The 20,464-nt window shown below is 39.5% G+C and overlaps 1 protein-coding gene across 1 annotated transcript in view; it reads left to right on the top strand.

Annotated features, from left to right (window-relative positions):
* The first annotated feature begins 15,226 nt into the window (after nt 1-15,226).
* The window catches only part of LOC101131388 (cyclin-Y-like protein 2), a 36,427-nt gene continuing 31,189 nt past the window's right edge, over nt 15,227-20,464 (top strand). The window contains 4 exon segments of the mRNA XM_063709689.1: nt 15,227-15,422; nt 16,404-16,427; nt 17,144-17,218; nt 19,137-19,171. Coding sequence (XP_063565759.1) covers nt 15,227-15,422; nt 16,404-16,427; nt 17,144-17,218; nt 19,137-19,171 — 330 coding nt within the window.

Below are 20,464 nucleotides of genomic sequence, written 5' to 3'. Positions count from 1 at the left end.
CCAGCTGAGGATTTGCTTCTTAAAACTTAACATTCTGGGGTCACTCAGGTATTTTCCCACTGTAGACTTATGTCAAAGTAGTACAAATTTCTGGTAGTAATTTAAATGTCTTTATTTATAAATGCACATTTATGTTTCATTTCCAGCTGGTTGGAGTGTTTGATGAGCAAGATCTACATCATGGAGGTGATGACACCAATGCCAGCTCCATGCATACCTAGAGCCCAGAGAGATTTGCTAGTGCTAGTGAGCTTGGCACCAACAATGTCTCAGCCTTTCAGTCTGATCAAGCAGCAAGTGAAATTGAGGTCACATCTTCAGTACTTCATGTAAGTAAGTGAAAGCTCTTTCTTCTCTGCATACTTCATCTTTTTTTTTTTTTTTTTTTTGAGATGGAGTCTTGCTCTGTTGCCCAGACTGGAGTATAGTTGTGCATTCTTGGCTCACTGACACCTCTGCCTCCTGGGTTCAAGCAATTCTCCCTCTCATGACCTCCTGAGTTGCTGGGATTACAGGCAGCCACTGCCACGCCCAGCTATTTTTTGGGTATTTTTAGTAGAGACAGAGTTTTGCCATGTTGGGCAGGCTGGTCTCGAACTTCTGACCTCAGATGATCTGCCTGCCTTGGCCTCCCAAAGTGTTGGGATTATAGACGTGAGCCACGGCACCTGGCCACATCATCTTCATTTGAAGGATACAAAGTTTTGTCATCCAGTCTTGCTTCTGTAAATGCAAGGAATTCATTTCTTGAACAGATAATAAAGTTCATTACCTGTTTTTATCCAGAATTCAGTTTAGAACTTTGGCAAATGTCTTGCAAAGAAGTAGGCACATTAAAATCACATTTTAATGAATTAAGCTTACTTTAGTCAACTTTTCATGGCAGGGCAGGGTCCATCAAGGCAGGGGAATAGAGAAATATTTAGACACTGGTGTAGCCCAAGTCCCAACACATTTTAGTATATGTTGAAGCGAGCACCCAAGTCCCAACCAATCTGAATGAACCATTCTACCATACCAAGCCAATATTAATATTATTCATAATAAAATCTGCTGAAGTGAGCACCCAAGTCCCAACCAATCTGAATGAACCATTCTACCATACCCAGCCAATATTAATATTATTCATAATAAAATCTTAATAAATGAAAAATCAGTAAATAAAAAATGAATATAAAATACCTAAACATAAATGTGTCCTAAAACTCTAGTTGAGGGTTTTAAACATATCAAGAGTAACTGTTTTGAGTCACCTTAAAGCATTGCAATTTGTACAACCAAAAGGAAATATATCCTAAGGAAAAAATGAATTGCCAAACGAGGACCCTAAAACTGTTTGTTGTTGGCATTGTTCATTTTCAATTCATAGATGGGTATTACAGGATGAAGGAGATGAGGAGCAATAATACTTTAATTCTGTCATTCCTGGTGTCATTGAGGACCTAGGATTCTTAGTATAGAAGAAAGGGGATACAGATAGAAGTTACAAAGTAACAAACACTTTATAGTCCTCAATTTGGATAGGACAAGTCATCATGGATTCATGATATGCTTTAACTCTCAAAAAAAAAGAGAACCTAGAAGGAAGGAGAACTCCTGTATGTATTCACAGAAAAAGCCATGAATCAAGGTCCACCTTAGTAAGGCAGCATTTCTCATATCCAGGCTATATTCTGGAAATAACAAATTTTTATAAAAAGAGATCAGAGTTCCTTGGAGAAATGCCTGAATTTAGGTCTAGACAGAAAATGTATGAGATGATTCTGGGTCATCCTGACATATCATAAAATAAGGATGCTGTGAAACATTACTAGGGTATATCACAGGGCCTAGGGGAAGACACGATGCTCCTACTGTCATTGGAACATCAATTAGTATAGTAACAGCAATAAGTGCATGGATTTGTAACTATAATAAATAAGCTTACAAGCAAGAAAAAGGCTGCCAGTGATCCAATTTATTATTTGGAAAGCTGATAAAGGAATAATTCATCTATTCTGCATTTCCTGTGTGGGTGGTGTGAGTGGATAACTAAGTAACAGATCAAGGGGAAGTTACTTTTTATGTAAGTATTTCAGCTAATAAATGAAGGTGTAATGGTAGCATTAGAATATTACTATTTTGCAACTCCTGGTGAAATAATAGATCTAGGGATTGATCATTGTATGAAAGGGCAATAAAAATTGGGGACCCCAATTTCCTATGCCAAAAGAAAAAAATTAAGCTGAAAGCTGAGTCATGAAAGAAGCTGCCTTTCCTTGGCTTTGTAAGCAGTTACAGATAAAAGTTTAAACATTTCCACAGGTAGCTACCCTGTTCATCTTATCTAATCAAGTGCTGATTTAGTGAGCATAAGATCAGTACATAATTGACTATTTCCCTACGTGCTCCTTTTCTCTTGCAACATGAGGATCACCACACACTTCCTGTTTCCTCTCTAGGTCACTTTTCCTTTTTAAATATTGAAGCCCTCAAAATCATCTTTAGAGAAAAATCACAGACCACAGACTGTGTCTGTGATTCTGTGTTTATTTCTCCTGGGCATATTCTTAACCTTGGCAAAATAAACTTCTACATTGATTGAGACCTGGCTCAGATACTCTTTGGTTTTACAATTGCTATGGTCTTAATGTATCCCTCAAAATGTATCTGTTAGAACTCTAATCCCTAAGACAGCAGTGTCGGGAGCTGCAGCCTAATGGAGGTGTTTAGGTCAAAAAGGCACTTTTTATTTGGAAAACTGATAAAGGAAAGAATAAATTATTTATCTATTCTGCATTTCCCATATGTGGGTGTTATCTACTACCCTGCAGTAGATGAGGGGGATGTTACTTTTTATATACATATAAAATAGTTATGTCTTATATAAGTATAAAAAAGGCTTGATGGATTGGGTTTACTTTTTGTCACTCTTCTGTCATGTGAGCACATCACATCCATCCTCTCTCCCTTTCACCTACCTCCATGTGAGAATGTAGTAGGAATACCCTCTCCAGAGGCCTCTTGATTTTGGACTTCCCAGCCTGCGGAACTGTGAGAGAATAAATTTCTGTTCTTTATGAGTTACCTAGGTTCAGGAACTCTGTTATAGCAACAGAACCCTCCCAACTGGAGTTCTTTAGCACACCCTAGTCCATCCCCTCGCTAACTCCCCCACATGTCCAGTCTTATCTGCCTTTATATCAAAAGCCCACAGCTAACCCAGAGGGCTTCAGCCCTGCCCTGCCTTTCTAGGAAACCCCCCTCTCCACCCACCCTGATCAGGACACTGTCTGAAGTTTCCCCCTCATGATTTTAAAAAAAGAAATTTATCTGACAGAGGTTCTGCTGAGGAGGCCAGCTCTCACATCAGAGGGTGATGGCAGTTTGTGCTGGATGAGGATAAGACAATGCTGTCCCCAGGGCTGGCCATCTGATAAAGCTTCCCAGAAAGTGCAGTAATGGACCCCTGGGAGGCTTTCTGCTCTCCTGTCTGCAGGTTCCTGGTGAGAGGACCTATTGGCCACTAGGGTGTCTGAATATGTGTTTGTGTGTGTGTGTGTGTGTGTGTGTGTGTCAGAGTGATGTGTGTGTTCTTGGCTTGATTTCTTTCAGCATGAAGCCCACTGTTTTGCTGAATGTATCTCACTGTTTCCTGAAACTCAGTGCATTCAGCTGGCTCAAGGGTCCTGGGGCCTTACTGTGTCATATTGCACAAGCCTTGTGTCTGTGCAGACTGTACACTGGAGTTCAGTTGTAAAACCCTTTTTCTCCCTCATCCTGACACAATAATACAAAAGCCATTTCATTCAATGGAATAGAAACCCAGATCTAATGGAGAGATGGTCTAATCTGCCATACATTGGAGCAGTATCCAGTGATTTGGACTTTGTGGCATTGATGGAAATTTCCAGGTTCTCTAGGTGGTGGGCAGAGACCTCACTTTTTAAGAAACTCTCCTACTCCACCCCTGCCAATGAGGACACTGCTTGAGGACATTCCTGTCAATGTTAAGTAGAAGAGATAGTTTCTTTTCTTTTTCTTTCTTTTTTTTTTTGTTTAGACAGAGTTTTGCTCTTGTTGCCTAGGCTAGAGAGCAATGGCCTAGTCTCGGCTCACTGCAACCTCTGCCTCCCGGGTTCAAGTGATTCTCCTGCCTCAGCCTCCCGAGTAGCTGGGATTACAGGGGCACACAAACATGCCCGGCTAGTTTTTGTATTTTTAGTAGAGGTGAGGTTTCACCATGTCGGACAGGCTGGTCTCGAACTTCTGACCTCAGGCAATCCACCCACCTCAGCCTCCCAAAATGCTGGGATTATAGGCGTGAGCCACCACTCCCATCCAAGAGATCATTTCTTGATGTTGAATTTCAGGTAAGGGAGCCAGCTCCTGAATATCAGGGTGGCAGTGCTTGGGCTGAGACAGGTCTAGACAGCACTGTCTGAAAACGGGCTCAAGGAAGTAGCTGTGAAAGGGCCCTGGGATGTTTTCTGCTCCCCTCTCTGCAAATGTCCTGGAGGGACATCCTGTTAGTCACTTTGCGGGGTGTGTGTGTGTGTGTTTCCATCAGTTGGTTTTGTTTATGTTTTTGCTTTTCTTCATGAAATCTGCAGAGCTGCCAAAAGTACCTTGATGTTTTCTGAAAGCAGAGCCAATGACCACACTCCAGGGACTGAGTCCTCAAATGTATGGTATTTGCTAAGGACGGGTGTATACCTGCAGATAGTGTGATGGGGTTCAGAGCCAAGGAACACTAGTTTCTGTGCCCTGTTTCTATGTTAAAAAGACATTTCATTCAACTGGATAACAGGGCAATTCTGGTGGAGAAAAGGTCTATTCTGCCATAGGATGGGGCAGCAGCCTGCAGTTCAGAACACTGGTGTGTGTCTGGAGATTTCCAGGGACTCCAGCTGCTGGTAGAGGCCCAGAAGGTAGGGGGCATTTGTCTGCAGATCAAAGGTGAGGGTTCTGCCCATCCCATTATCTTGGCCATGTGTGGACCCTTAAGTTTGCAGGATTGGATGTCCTGACTGTGCCATAGGAGGGTATAAGAGACTGAGGGCGACACAACTATAGGCTGTGGGGATGATGTTCATAGGGAGCATCCCTGCTGCCTGTGGGAAGAGTAAAGAGTGAAATGTTTGGGGCTGGGAAGAGGCAACAAAAGTCTACATAATCTATTGTCCTCAGCTCATCTCCCATCCTAGTCCAATCATGGCCTAACATCTTTAGCTACTGATCGCAGAGGAGACTGTACATTTGTGTTCATGTGGCCTTGGATGTTGGCAAATTCAGATTGGTGCCCCAGGCATCTGTGCCTGTAACTGCAGTTTCAGTGGGCTCAGAACCAGCCTAAAGGGCCTCCAAGCTTCCTCCAGTTTCCTGGTGCATGCATGTGCAATATACTCCCCTTGCCTGGGTCTCTTCTGCCTCTTCTTGCCAGTTGGGTCAGAGCTAGCTTATTAACCAGTGTTTTCTGAGATTTAATAGAACTGGCTCAGACCAGTTGGAGACTTGAAAAGGGCTACGTGATAGTAATAGATTTTTAAAGATACATTATTATTTTAGAGTAGATTTGAGTGTAGAGCAAAATGGAGTGCAGAGTCCAGAGTTCCCATATGCCCTCGATTCCTGTACACTCTTGGGTCACTCCACCAACAACCTCCTACACCAGAGTAGAATATTTATTATAGTCAGTGATCTTACACTGACACATCATTATCACCCAGAGCGATACTGTTGGTGGCACACATTCTAAGGGTTTGGAGAAATGTATAATGAGAATGAAATGTATAATGAATGTATCATTATAGCTGTTATGATATCCTGCAGTATATTTTCATTACTGTAATAATCTTGTGCTCTATCTATTTATCCTTCCTTTTCCTAACCACTGGAAACCACCAATCTTTTCACTCTCCATAGTTTTGCATTTTTCTGAATGTTATATACTTGGAATCATAGATAACTTTCCAGATTGGCTTCTTTCAGTTAGTAATATGCATTTAGTATGTAATATGCAGTTAGTAATAGCTCATTTCTTTTCAGAGGTGATTAGTATTTCATTTTCTAAATATACCACATTTGTATTTATCATTAAGCTACTTAAGGACATCTTGGTTCCTCCTGACTTTTGGCAGCTATTTTAAAAGCTGCTATAAACATCTGTGTGCAGGTTTTTGTGTGGACATAAGCTTTCTGGTCATTTGGATAAAGACTTAGGGAATGCAACTGCCGGATCACATAGTAAGATTATGTGTAGTTTTGTAAGAAACTGCCCATATTAGGAGAGTCTTTACGATGGTAGAGGAGACTGTGCTAACATACTGCAGAATCAAACCAATGAAGGAGGTAGAACTTGAAAATCCAGAAACAATGACATAACCATGAGAGCTGTTAAAAGATACACTTAGGCACTTTGAAGCATTAGGAAGTATATTTGAGCATTCAGAAATTTATAAACCAGGCAGCTCGAGACTGCAAGCACCCCAGAGCTCCCACAGAGAGGCTTAGGGAGGGTGGGGGAAGACCCTTATATGGTGAATGTGGAAGAAAAGGAAAATACTTGATTGGGTAAGTGAAGCAGTGGCCTCATTTGGATCATTACAGTGGAAAATCTCTAGTTAGATGGTAGTTGGTGGTTTCTGATTGGTTAAGCTTAAGTTTCCTTTTATTATTTATATTGAGTCAAATTTTGGTTTGTTGAAGGAGGAACTAACTGAGCATACTGGAGCCACCTCAGCCTCATGGCCATCTGTTTATTTGATCATTTTTAACAGAGAAGATCCTTTTAAAAATATTTGTTGCCCCACCTGGAGTGCAGTGGTGTGATCACGGCTCACTACAGCCTCAACCTTCCAGGCTCAGGTGATCCTCCCACTTCAGTGCACCCCACCCTGAGTGGCTGGGACTACAGGCATGTGCTACCACACCACCATGCTCAGCTAATTATTTGTTTGTATTTGTTTTAGAGATGGGGTTTCCCTAAGTTGCTTAGGCTTGTTTCAAAATCCTGGGCTGAAGTAGTCTGCCTGCATTGGTCTCCCCAAGTGCTGGAATTACAGGCCATCTAAATCTTTTATCTCAGATTTGCCTTGTGACAAAAGGAGGGGTACTTTTTCTGATATGATGAGGCAGAGAAAGATGAGGTGGGTGCATCCTGTGCATATTATTTTCTTAGGCTTTTGCCTGATGGGATATATTTTCTCCTTCAATGATATGGCAAGATATTCAGGTGAAAGAAGTTGAATAAAAGTTAGAAGAACATAGAAAAGATTGGTTCTACATGCTGGGTTTTTGAATAAATGATGTCATTGGAGAAACAAAACTTTTATTGATTTTTGGAAATATTCAGGGCCAATTTGTTGTGTAAGTAATTTGAACTTATGATGATACCTCTGACCACTTTTTGATATTTTTGGGGTTCAGCTGAGTGGTGTCAATGAGCCAACACAAAGTGGGGCTCATCCAGGGATGAGATTTTGCCGGAGAAAGGATGAGCATCAAGTCAGGGAGCTTAAGATAATTATGAGAAAGTGACTATCTAAAATTGCTTAGGTAGGAGAGGGATTGGATTTTTGTGTATTTGGTATTTGGGAGAAGAGGGGTGTGGGTATGTACATGAGATGTGTTGTTTATTCTCTTAAGAGAGAAAATGAGAGGATTAATGGACTGTAGTTCTGGACAAGGTGAAAAACTCTTAAAGTGGAAGTATTGGTGCAAATGCTGTGACAGGCTGGAATGGTGCAGTCAGTCCCTTCATCCATAAATCAGTAGAATGTTAGCAGTTCATACTCAAACCTTGTAAAAAATAGGTGGAGAAAAGGAAGTCCCTCACAGTAACTGGCACCATAATCAAGACAGAATGTTTCCAGAATAAATGGAGTTATCTGCTTTCAGCTCCAGGTGGTAGCTATTGTCTGCCCTGATGATATGTGATAATAATTTGTGATCCTGATGTCTTAAAATGGGATCACTCATCTCCAGTAGAATTAAGTCCACAGTGAAGGTGTCCCCTCATCCCCAAAGAGATAAACATATATGAATGGACTGAGATGATAATAACTACTGCTGCCTGGGATCATGAGAGACCTGAAATGAACTGATAGGAAGTGAAAGGTGGCTGAGAAAATGAGAATGGACCCATCTGCAGAGGATCATAAAAGCAGCAAAGCTTCAGAAGCTTTGTCCATGAAAACTCTAAGGACTTCTCCATACCTGGTGGCTGCTGCTGTGATCTCTGCCCAAAAGGAGCCTCTGATCAGTATCCAAAGGGCTTCTGGACCCACTGGAGTCTTCTGGAGGTACATTGGTATCCTGAGACATCACTGTGGTTTTTTACTCTCTTTATTACTGCCTGTGTGTAGAATGATAATTGCCTAATTGATAGTGTGAATACCTCTTGATACATGGTAAATCTGAGCATATGTAATTGGGTGTCATGTCATTCTGAAACCTCACATTTTCAGTCAGTGTCAGCACAGCTAGGCAGCTTGCACCTAATGCAAATATCAGTGGGCATAGTCTATAGGTACCTAATGACTCAGGTACTTTAACAGTCACTAATGAGTGTATCTCCAAGAAATAGTCCAACAACACATGGCTGGCCTGACTCAAGGTAACTGTATGTCCAATCCAGGGTCATACTGAGTGGACATCTGGCAACCACAGGTCATTCCCCCTGCCTGCCATTGAACTGCCAGTTCAAAAGTGACTGGTGTAAGCAGACAGGAGTGGGCTTGTTCAACTCACTATTTGCTTCTTCTGAAGGGATCATACTCAGGATCTAGGTCATCGTGCCTTATTGGAGTCCTACACATTTTACTTGCAAATTATATTTGAAAATGAAATTACCATGTTGCTAGTCATTCACAAAACATTTTTTAAAATTACATTCTAGAACCGATATTAACATCCTGTGACCCATAGAAAACAATAGAGAAATGTATTAGGCAAAAAGTTCTGGCAAAGACCAGTCTGATATTGGCCTGATTACTCAACCTCAGGCATTGGTCACATTAACTCACAGAGCTAAGAAAAATAAAAAGTACCAGCCTTGTTACTCAAGACATTAGGAACTGTCGATTTAGATAGATAAAAGATTTTAGCTAACAAAATATTACAATGTCATCCTGAAGAATATGTCCCTCTTCCAGAGAACCCAGGAGGTTATCATGACCCCTGGAGAGCCCGACCAGCAATAACAGTGAAAGTTACATAGCTGCCCGAGGGCAGAAATATAATCTCTACTGAAAATAAGTTTTATACTAGGCATGAATTTCAAGATATACATAGAATTTTTGCTCACGAAGTCAAATCACATGTACAAATTCCATATGGTTTAGGAGTTAATGGTGGTAAATTCACTATGCTTACTGGAAGCGAAGTAGGACAAATGACTGGAATAGCAAACAACTCCAGGTTTCATGATGAATTAATTGCTAGAGCACAAAATATCGAAGATCTTCATGACTTACGATGGGGATGGGTAACAGAAGTTGGATGAGACAATACCCAAACATGATTCCCAGGTTTACCTAAACTAAACAATGGAAGACTGTAGAAGATGCCGTGAAGATATCTCATGAATATGGAAGATTATTATTCACTTCTGATGTGACAGGACTTTATAGGGCACCTGAAAAAATTCTCATGAAAAACCACTTTTACAAAATGTCAAGTTATGATATCCAAGATGAAACCAATGAGTCACAACATTCGCATAATATACTGTACAACCCTGATCTCTTGACTGTCATCAAATGTTTCTTACCTCTAAACCAAAGTTTCATTTTATAATTTAATTTTTCTCATTTTTTCTTTCCTCTCAGCTTAAGACAAGATCATTACAACCTTTTTTGTATGTTTCCATATATGCTTGCAAAGGGTTGTAAAATTTTATTGTGATTATTCTTGCTTTAAGCCAAAACTTCCCTAATCTTTCTTTAGAGATTGTGGAATAGCATGCTAGTTTCCTTTCCATATCCAATTGTTTCTTCTGTATTCATTACCCTAGCTATATGATTACATCTTTTGAACCTCCCCTGCAGCTAGGTATGGCCATTTGACTAAGTTTTAAGCCAATAATTTGTAAGCCCTGTGCTATGAGTACCTTCTAAAAAACCTTCCTCCTTCTTGTCTCCCTCTACCCTATTGTCTGGAATGAAGATCCAATAGCTGGAGATCAGTAGTCATCCTAGCTAAAGCAGGCAGGGGTGATGGGCAACACGGTCTGTTAATTCCCTTACTGGAAGATAACTTTCACAAGAATAAGAACCTTTGTTGTGTTGGTTCAAGCAATATCCCCAGCACTTACATACAGTGTGCGGCATGTTTGCTAAGGTCTCAGGTACTAAATGGGTATTGAATGAATGGATGAATTAATTAGTTTGCTTTGGAGCTATAAATAAACAAGGTCTCAGCTCATTTCACAGAATCAAGCTCCTAATTCAAATCACACTACTCTAATTTATTTCTCTTTGCTCTCTCAGACTTGCCAATGTCACGGTAGGTTAGGATTTTTCTTAGTGTACTTCAATATTGCCTTCACTCCAAATGTTTTAAAATCTATTTTCATAACAATGCTTTCCAATATTTTCCTGTTTAGAGAGTTTAAAATTCTTCCATTTTTAAAGTCGTGGATATCTGTGGGCCGGGTGCGGTGGCTCACGCCCATAATCCCAGCACTTTGGGAGGCTGAGGTGGGCAGACCATGAGGTCAGGAGTTCGAGACCAGCCTGACCAACATGGTGAAACCCTGTCTCTATTGAAAATACAAAAATTAGCTGGGCATAGTGATGTGTGCCTGTAATCCCAGCTACTCAGGAGGCTGAGGGAGGAGAATCACTTGAACCCAGGAGGCAGAGGTTGCAGTGAGCCGAGATTGCACCACTGCACTCCAGCCTATGGGACAGAGTGAGACTCCATCTCAAAAAAATAAAAAATAAAAGTCATGGATATCTGTTTTCGAGTGTGTCTGTTGTTAAGCGCAGGCACTATTTTGTAACTTTAAATAGACATCATCTCAAGTCTACAAGAATTATCCAAAATGGTATCTAATGATATTTCTAGGTCTTTGGACACTATTAATGAAGATTGTAGCCACTAGGTCCTGAGGATTTTACTAGATATTGGTTACTGAAACTGAACTTTCTTGAATTCTTTTTTTTTTCCACTGTGGTTTCCCGCATTTCAACGTATCACCTATTTTTGTCCTCGAACTTTACTGAAATATTTTCAACAAAATTAAATTACATATGAATCATCGCTTCTTCCCTGATTTTTGAAATTACCCATTGCTTCCTATGATAATGATTCTTCTGGTCCTTTTTGTAGTTAACTTATGTTAGAGTTTGTAAATATTCACACATTTTGGAATTGCATATAATTTTCTTCTTAATTATTTTTTCCTCTTCCCCCAAAGTTGTTGTTATTTCTTTTAACTCTTTGTGGGAAAAATTAAACCCGTGTTTCACTTTTTGATATACTTGTCATTGAACTCCTTGATTTATGCTCAAATTGCTTTTCAAGTTACCCACTTTTAGGGAAGACATTATTTGGGTTTTGTTTAGTGTATCAAGCTTTTTTTTTTTGTTGTTAGATGTATCAAGAAGTGTAGACTTTTCTATACATAGTATCCTTTTTCCCACAGTAGTTTTTTTGAAAATTCTATTAAAATAAAGGTCATCAAAAGATCTCTTCCTAAACCTTTCCTCTACCAGAAATACCTCTGGAATGACATGGTCCTTTCTCCCTTTCTTTTTTTAAATACAAACTTTATTTAATATAGAATTAACATTAATTTTGGAAGCAATACCGTTAAGTACATTCGTAGGTATATCTAAAGTCAGTTTTTATTCAAAGCATGATTTTAAATAAATCCCTTCTTGCTTTTGTAGAAGTCCAAAGCTAATCTGCCCCAGTCCGGATTGCATGCACTTGTGCCTTTTGGGGGCCCTTGTGCATTCGTTCTTCCTTCCCTTCTAAACTCAAAAATGTATTTTCTCTATTGGCTCTTTCCCTTTAATATAGAAGTATACTCACCCTTTTTGTTGAATCTTGGAATAAAAGGCTTTCTTTACCATATGTCTCCCTTTGACTACTACTACATCTCTCTTCTCAGCCAAATACTTGGGAAGAGAAGCCCTCAGTTTGTGTCATTGTTTTCTCACCTCCAGTTCAATACTTTACCCACTTCCTGACATCCAGCTCACTCACACACACACACAAGCCCAATCACTAAGTTATCATAGCTGATTTGTAGCTTTCCTGCCCTCCTGGCAACATTTGACTCTGTGCATTGAGATAATACATGTTGAGTACCTATTGACCAGGCACTGTGTTAGGTGCTGCTGTTATAGAAATGAAAAGCAGACATCATCTCCTTTCTAATGACTTACAGAGGCAGCCATTCCTGATTTTTATGCAGGTCTCTTGACTCCCAGTGCTCACTTTTGCAAGCTTCACTTAATGCCATGGAAATCACCCTATTCTCCATATTTTTTTCTTCCCAATTCTTCTTACTATACACAGCTTCTCAAGGCAATCACTTCCATGCCCATGGCTTCAGTTGCATTCTCTATTCTCTGAGGACAATAGAATTTTAAATGTTTTGTTTCATGTATTAGTTTTATTTTATACAAGATGCCTCATTTGCTGTAACCATAGATTCAGAGTTGCTCCATGAAAGTAATAAATGAAAAATGGTGATATTATTAGCATGCAAATTTTAGGAAATTTCCCCGGTTACTCTTAATGGTTTGATTTAGTATGTGTGTTATTTTTGAAAACATATGTTGGGATGTCACAAATGGACTTAGGCTACAGAGATTTATATTCAACTTTTGACCATAGAATTCCATTTTATGTGACACTGAGAGTAAAAAACTATCTTTTCCTCCTTACCTATTTCTCTTCCTACATTCTCTGCCAGGAGGAAGTCACCGCTACATACTCAGTCTTCCCCAGCAGAGCCTGAGCGCTCTGTTTTCCCTCTGCTTCCCCTCTTCTTTCACGTCTCATGACCAAGCACTTCCTATTCCATCTCCCAAATGATCAGAAAACTTTTTCCTCGACTTTTGTCACTGCCACTGCCTTTATCATTACTCTTCTTTTAGATAAAGTCTCTTAACTGGTCTTGTTGCTTCCTTTAGTCCTTCATTATTATACAGACCACTATACACACATCTGACAGAGATGCCTCACCTTTGTATGATTCAATGACTCAAATTTTCAGAATAAAATTAAAACCATCCTAGCAACAAATTTGGGATCAAATAGGGGTGGGTCTGTATCCTAGGTTCATACCCTGTCCAGCAGTGTAGTCTCAGAAAACTGAACTCCTTAAGCCCTTGTTTGTGTATCTGCCTACACTAATTGAGAGTTAGGACTGTTTCACACATACAGTGCCTGGTATGTAGAAGGGACTTAATGTTGAATGAAGGGGAGGCATTTTAAAATCCACAACAAGAAATGTTTTTCTTTTAAAAATATACTAATCTACAATGTCACTTTCCCTCCAAGCTTGACTTCTACCTTTACTTTCTGATATGGTTTGGGCATGTCCCCACCCAAATCTCATCTTGAATTGTAATCTCATAATCCCCATGTGTTGAGGGAGGGACCCAGTGGGAGATAACTGGATCATGGGGACAGTTTCGCCCATGCTGTTCTTATGATAGTGAGTGAGTTCTCATGAGAACTGATGGTTTTATACGTGTTTGACAGTTGCTCCTTCACATGCTCACACTCTCTGGCCTGCTGCCATGTAAGAAGTGCCTGCTTCCTTTTCCACTATGATTGTAGGTTTCCTAAGGCCTCTCCAGTCATGTGGAACATGAGTCAATTAAACCTCTTTCCTTTATAAATTACTCAACCTTTATAAATTACCTGTCAACCTCAGGTATTTCTTTATAGCAGTGTGAAAATGGACCAATACACTTTCTGATAATCCTGCTTGAGAAATTGGGAGAATTCATACTACCTGGGATCAAATTGTGGCGCCAGCCTGAGCAGTCGTGTGACCTTGGGGAGATAACTTACTTTCTCCATTTCAGCGTCTTCTGTAAAACCTGTAAAATGAGATTGTTTCTGAGGGTTAAATGAGCATAGCACAGTTAGAACACTGTCAGGCACATACTGATTGCCAGATGTTGAGTATTCATCTTTATTGAATTAGGACTGTGGTACCCCACTTTATGGCTCTCTATTTTGTATGACAAAATCATGCTTAGTGCTTTGTTAGTAAAAGAGAGAATAATCTGAAAGTTTTTCCTGTGGAGCGAAGAAACAGAGGGGAGAAAAGGGAGTTGGTAAGTTTCAGCATTTCAGAACTTGGAGGGACAAGTCAGGTTTCTATTTTTTGGAGAAAGAGGTGGAGGCAGGATGGGTCCTAAGGTGTCATTGAAGACACACAGCCATAACTCTTTATTGAGAGTAGAGCTAGAGCCCCAGGGACTGCTATGGTCAAGTTGCAGACAAAAACTGCCACTCATTGGAAGACAGGAGAGGAATATTTAGTTACAAAAGCAGTCAACAATTCAGGTGTATCTACATTCAGTCAGCAAATAAAAGTTGCTCAACTTGGTTGCTAATGGGACCCACTCTACTAACTGAGGATTTGTATAGAACTCATAGAGGAAGATGGCTTCAAGTAAGGAACCACCTTGTGCTTTTCTTGGGACTGAAAAGCTCAGGAAGCCGGTGATGAATGAAAATCTTAGTCCCACTGGCACTGTGCAAGGGGCCAGGAGAGCAGCAGCATCATAAGCCTCAGGGTGAGGCAGCCCAGGCAGGGGCATTCTGAGCTGTAGGGGAGGTGGGGCAGCCAGAGTGGGGCATTGTGAGCTGTCAGGGAGGGCATTGTGAAGTGTGGGGTGGGGCATTGTGAGCCACAAGCCTGGGCTTCCACCTGGGCCAGTGTGCTTCAGTCTGTAGGTGACTGCAGAAGGAGGAGGAGCTCCATCTGTACTCTCTTCAGGTAGTTGTGTCTCTCAGTGCTTGTTGTGTTCACACCTATTAAATAAGCTGGCTGGTCTTCACCCTCCAAGAGAAGTCAACTCATGGGAGGTGGCAGGGTACAGGCATTGGCCCAAGCCGTGGCTGGGGCCAGGCTGTGGTGTTGGCAGGCAAGCAGCAGACAAGACCATCTCTGCAAGTGCAGCACAGCCTCAGCCTAGGGCAACGGGAGTGTGAGGCCAAAGCTGTGAGCAGAGGCACAGGTGGTGGCAGACAGGAGTAGAAGTGCCCCATGGGGAACATACTGACCTGTTGTGTGTACCCCAGGGCCAGCCCTGAGTTGGACCAGAACCAGGGGTCAGTGTGTCCCTGTGAGTCTGAGATCTATGAGGCAGCAGCTGGGGACATGATAGCAGGAGTGCCTGTGGCTGCTGCTGTAAAGCCTGGTGAGGTGACTTGTGAAGCTGGTGAGGGCCTCCATGTACACCGCAGAGGCTCTGATTACTTTAAAATTCTTACTTTAACACAAAGTGTGTCTGCAGATTTATTCTGGTGACTTAACAGACATTATTTACCTCCTTGTTCTAAAAGAAAGGTGGGGATGGTTTGTGGTCAAAACTTTTAAAAGACATAAAATGTAAATATAGACTTTGAATGTGTAATATAAAGATTTAAGGTTAAAATGTCAGACCTTGCCTGTGTAAGAGTGTTTGTTGCCATGGCTCCCTCTTTGTCCTTCCCCCTCCTGACAATAGCGTCCTGTTCAAAGATAAGAAAGTTGGAGTTTTTCAACGTCTACACTGTTGGGAGAGGCAGAGGGATGGGAGGTGGTAGAAAAGAGAAAACAATTAGTTGGTTTGCCTCTAAAATTTTGCAAAGGGATGAATCTAATTAAAAAGAATTCTGGGTAACAATACAGTTCTTGAATAAAAACTAAATTTTTCAAAATAGAAAACATTGTATCATAAAGATATTAAATCCTTTGGCTCTTTGGTTTCATTTAAATGCCAGAGATATTATTACTGTAGAGGAAATGTGTTATAGCTCTTCTATTTAAACTTTGATTGGGCTCTGTATAGCCAAGACAATCCTAAGCAAAAAGAATGAGAACACATGGACATAGGGAAAGGAACATCACACACTGGGGCCCATCGGGGGTAGGGGGGCAAAGGGAGAGAGAGCATTAGGACAAATACCTCATGTATGTGAGGCTTAAAACCTCAATGATGGGTTGATATGGGCAGCAACAACCATGGGACTTGTATACTTATGTAACAAACCTACACGTTCTGCACATGTATCTCAGAACTTAAAGTGAAAAAAAAAAAAAACTTTGGTTGGGCTCATTTTTTCTGAGGTAGAATAATTAAGACTCATGATGAGTGTGACTTTTTCAAGATATTTAAGAATTTAGAATAAACAAATATGTGAATGAATTCATTATACCTTTATACACAAAGCATGTAACTATTTGTGTAAACATACTCCACTTGGTGGTGTAAGGAAAGCCTCTGAGTGATTTTACACACCAGTTAATAGATGGATAGTGTTGGATGAGAGCCCAAAAAAGGCTCTTTATTGTCATTCTTTAGGATTACAGCACAGTTTACGTATGTCTCATTTGGCCCTTTGCAATACAAATAAGGCCTATATGTATGTTCTCCCTATATTTTGCTAATGAAGAAATGAAGACTTAGAGATCTCACGTGACTATGGAAGACAGCTACTCAACAGAACTAAGGTTCTATGTACTCAGAATGACATTGAAGAGACAGATATGCTGAATTTACTTTTTAAAAATTTTAAACACTCCAGAATACATCTTATATTTTGCCAGTAAAATAGATCTGTCTTTTAAAACACACTGCTCTCTTGTTTTATTCTATGAAGTTGATTTTACACAACTTAAAGGCAAATTTGCCTTTTTTTTTTTTTTTTTAAAATAAGGGAGGGTCTCACTATGTTACTCATGCTGGCCTCAAATTCCTGACCTGGGCTCAAGGGATTTTCCCATCTCAGCCTCCTGAGTAGCTGGGAATACAGGCATGCACCATCTTGCCTGGCTTCGTCTTATGTCTATACATTCAATTTCAATGGATAAATAAGAATAAAAGTAGAGGTAGTGAAATGGCCTAAATGCAGCAGCAAAATAAATGAGATGATAAATTTTTGTAAATGATCACATCTTTTTTCTTCTCTCCCTCTATAGATTTACCTTTGGAGTCTAACCCTTCTGACCATCCAGAGGCAAGCACAATATTCCTGAGAAAATCTCAAACAGATGGTGAGACAACATTGTTTTTTCTGCCAAGAAAAAGAGTAAAAGTCTTGTTCTTTGATCAGCTGTATTATAGAAAGTATTTAGAAACTCATATTGGTTTAATTTTTTCAACTTTTCACATATTTACTTGTCTTATTTTAATATGTGATATGCTTTTTTTAAGTTGTTACTGTGTTAGTGAAATCATGTAAACTTTTTGTTTATACATTTTGCCAACTTTTTATCAGTGCAATTTGTCATGTGATGGAGGAGTCATAGATTTATCTTTATTTATAATTCTTTGCCCCTTTTCCCTTGCTCCAAAGAGTACATTTTAAAGATAGAACTTAGGCTTCAGCTTGGTTTCCAGTTAAACAAATAAAAGAAAACATAGTTGTTCATCAGCAGAGATTGAATCTGTGATTTTGGACTCCTCTTGCACAGTCCCCTGATCACATGTGTTTATCACATCCAAGTTTATGCTTCTTGAAACTTTTAAGTTATTAACCTTTTCATCTAATGTAATATAAATTTAAACATGCCCCACTCCTGCTTATTTTCCTTAATGTTATGTTAAATCCTCACTTGTTTGCTAAAAAGCCATACACAGCCAAGTTTTCCAGTTGATTTAAGCAGCAAGAATACAAGTGAGGATCTATAATAATATGGGAAGTAATGCAGCACAGTAAAATATGGGAGTTTGTAACCTTTCTTTTTGTAGTTTGAGTAGACTTTGCCTGTCTTGAGTCAGGTATTTCTGGTTAGAATTTGTGTTCATTTTTGCATTACTATAAAGAGGTACCTAAGGCTGGGTAATTTACAACAAAAAGAAATTTAATTGGCTCATAAATCTTCAGGCTGTAAAAGCATGGCTTCAACATCTGCTTCTGGTGAGAACTTCAGCAAACTTACAATCATGATGGAAGGCAAAGGGGAAGCAGGTGGTTCCACATGGTGAGAGAGGGAGGGAGAGGCAGGTAGAGGGAAGGTGTCACACTCTTTTAAACTACCAGAATGAGAATTTGCTTCTTATCATGGGGATGGCACCAAGCCATTCATAAGGAATCCACCACCATTACCCAAACACCTCCCACTAGGCCCTGTCTCCAACATTAAGGGTCACATTTTAACATGAGATTTGGAGGGGGGAAAATATCCAAACCATATCAGAGTTGTTTTTCCCAGTTCCTTCCATAGCTATGGGCTTCTCACACATAGAGAGCATGGAAGAGGTAAAACAATAGCTATTCCATGTCCCTCACTCTTCAGTGGTAGGAATGTTTGCCTGCAAGGCCCTTCCAGCATCAAAGGTGGAGGTGGTGTAGGAAACAAAGCATGACCTCTTAGAGCTTTTATTATGCTGGCCTTTTTTTTTTTTTGAGAAAAAAAAAGATTTTTTTTGCTGCAGACACCATGTCCAATCAGGTTTGTATAGTCATTTTAAAATTTAAATTTAAGATAGGTTACTTTCTAGTTGTTTTGTTTTTAATGACATGTTAGTAGATGATCACTAAGTGTGGTTCGAGATGCCTACAGCGATTCTGGTGCATCTAGAGATAGGTGCCTGGCCAGAAAGTAGTTCATAGAGCTGTTAAGATTCTGGTAAATGAGAAAATACTCATGGCTCATATATGTAAGAGTTAAACTTTTTTATTAGCTAACTTTTTCATCTGGGCTCATTTTTTTCCCCCTTTTCTTTTGTACACAAGGATTCTTTCATGTGTATGTAATAGAAACAAAGAGCAAACTGGGTTCAAAAAGTAAAACTAAGTTTTTAGATTTTACTTTATGAGATTTATCATGCCAGATAATTTAAATATAAATTGTTGAAAGTAATTTTTAAATGGAATTTTTCCTCATTTAGGAGTATTCAGTAAGACATTAACTACTACTCTTATTTTATAGTATTTGTATCAGAAGTGACCTTTTTTTTCATTCTTAGTACAAGAAAAAAGAAAAAGCAACTATACAGAGCGTGTACATAAACAGTCAAAAAGTTAAGACATTGATAGTTTGATATAAAAATATGTCTCTCTTGATTCCTTTAAATTATAATGGGGACCCAGTGGTGATAGCATGGACTTCTTTTTGTATTTTCCTAAGTATTGAATTTATCCAGAGAAGTCTTCAGCTTAGTGTGTCCACCTTTTAAGAATTTCTGACATTTAAGTTAAATTTCAGTAGTCTGGTTGTGTCATAAAGATCTGCCTTAAATATTTAATCATATTTTTAATCAAATAACAGAAATAGAATAGCTAAGAAATAACAAATAACAGAATAACAAATACAGAATAATAAATATGGAAAATAGAATAGCTATCAGCACTGTCTATTGACTTTGTCATAGCAGATGAAAGCATACCTTCCTCACTACACCATGACTTTATTTTTCTCCCTCTGTTTCTTCCAATTGTAGCACACTTTTTATTTAAATCAGTAATATTTACATGATTATGACTATGCAAATTCTATTCACTGCTAAGTCATATGGTGTTTTCGCTGTGCCTCTGCATTATATGTCCTTCATTCCTTCTCTGAAACAGTTCTGAAATCTGAGCATTTCTGCACTTTTTCTGGGTCATCTCTTTTTCCCTAGCCTATGTTACTTTACCCAGACAAATGCAATAAGTAGCCACTGGCTGGTCTGTTTGCTTTCACATCCATTATTTTTTAGCATGAAGCTAATTTTCTGACTATATTTGTTTGCCTGTTTTCTAACAGCTGTTTTCCCTTCAAGTGTTGTAGCATTTATCACATGCCTTTCAAATATACTTTCCATCTGCTAAAACACATCTGTTCCATTTTTTTTTTTTTTTTGCCGTCGGTAGGGGGGCAACTTTCTTTGGCATTTTGTCATTCTAGTTCAATATAGAGTGGCTTTCCCTAGATATGCTCGATGTCTGCTTTTCTGTGCTAGCGCCTTAAAGTCTTTTGGGATCTCACATAACTGCCATCTTGTGTGGGATCACCTGAGTCCTAGATTCTGTTTCCTGCTGTCCTGTTATCCTCTCTAGTTGTACTTGAGCACATTTTCCTGGGCAAAGATGTTTAGGGATCTGGCCAGTCTTAAAATCCCTCCTTTTTGATAGAGAGTAAACTTCTAGGTTGAATCTAAACTTTATGGTTCTGAAGATATTTCACAATTGTGCTCTCATTACAGTGTTGTTCTTGACTCTATTGCCATTGTGAGATACATTATTTATGACCAAGTTTTATGTATCTGTGGAAGCTTTTTAGAAGCTTCTTGCTCACTGAGAGTCTGAAATTTCT

Source organism: Gorilla gorilla, chromosome 8, assembly GCF_029281585.2.
Source record: "Gorilla gorilla gorilla isolate KB3781 chromosome 8, NHGRI_mGorGor1-v2.1_pri, whole genome shotgun sequence".
Classification (NCBI taxonomy): domain Eukaryota; kingdom Metazoa; phylum Chordata; class Mammalia; order Primates; family Hominidae; genus Gorilla; species Gorilla gorilla.
This window is presented reverse-complemented; position numbering and strand designations above follow the sequence as displayed.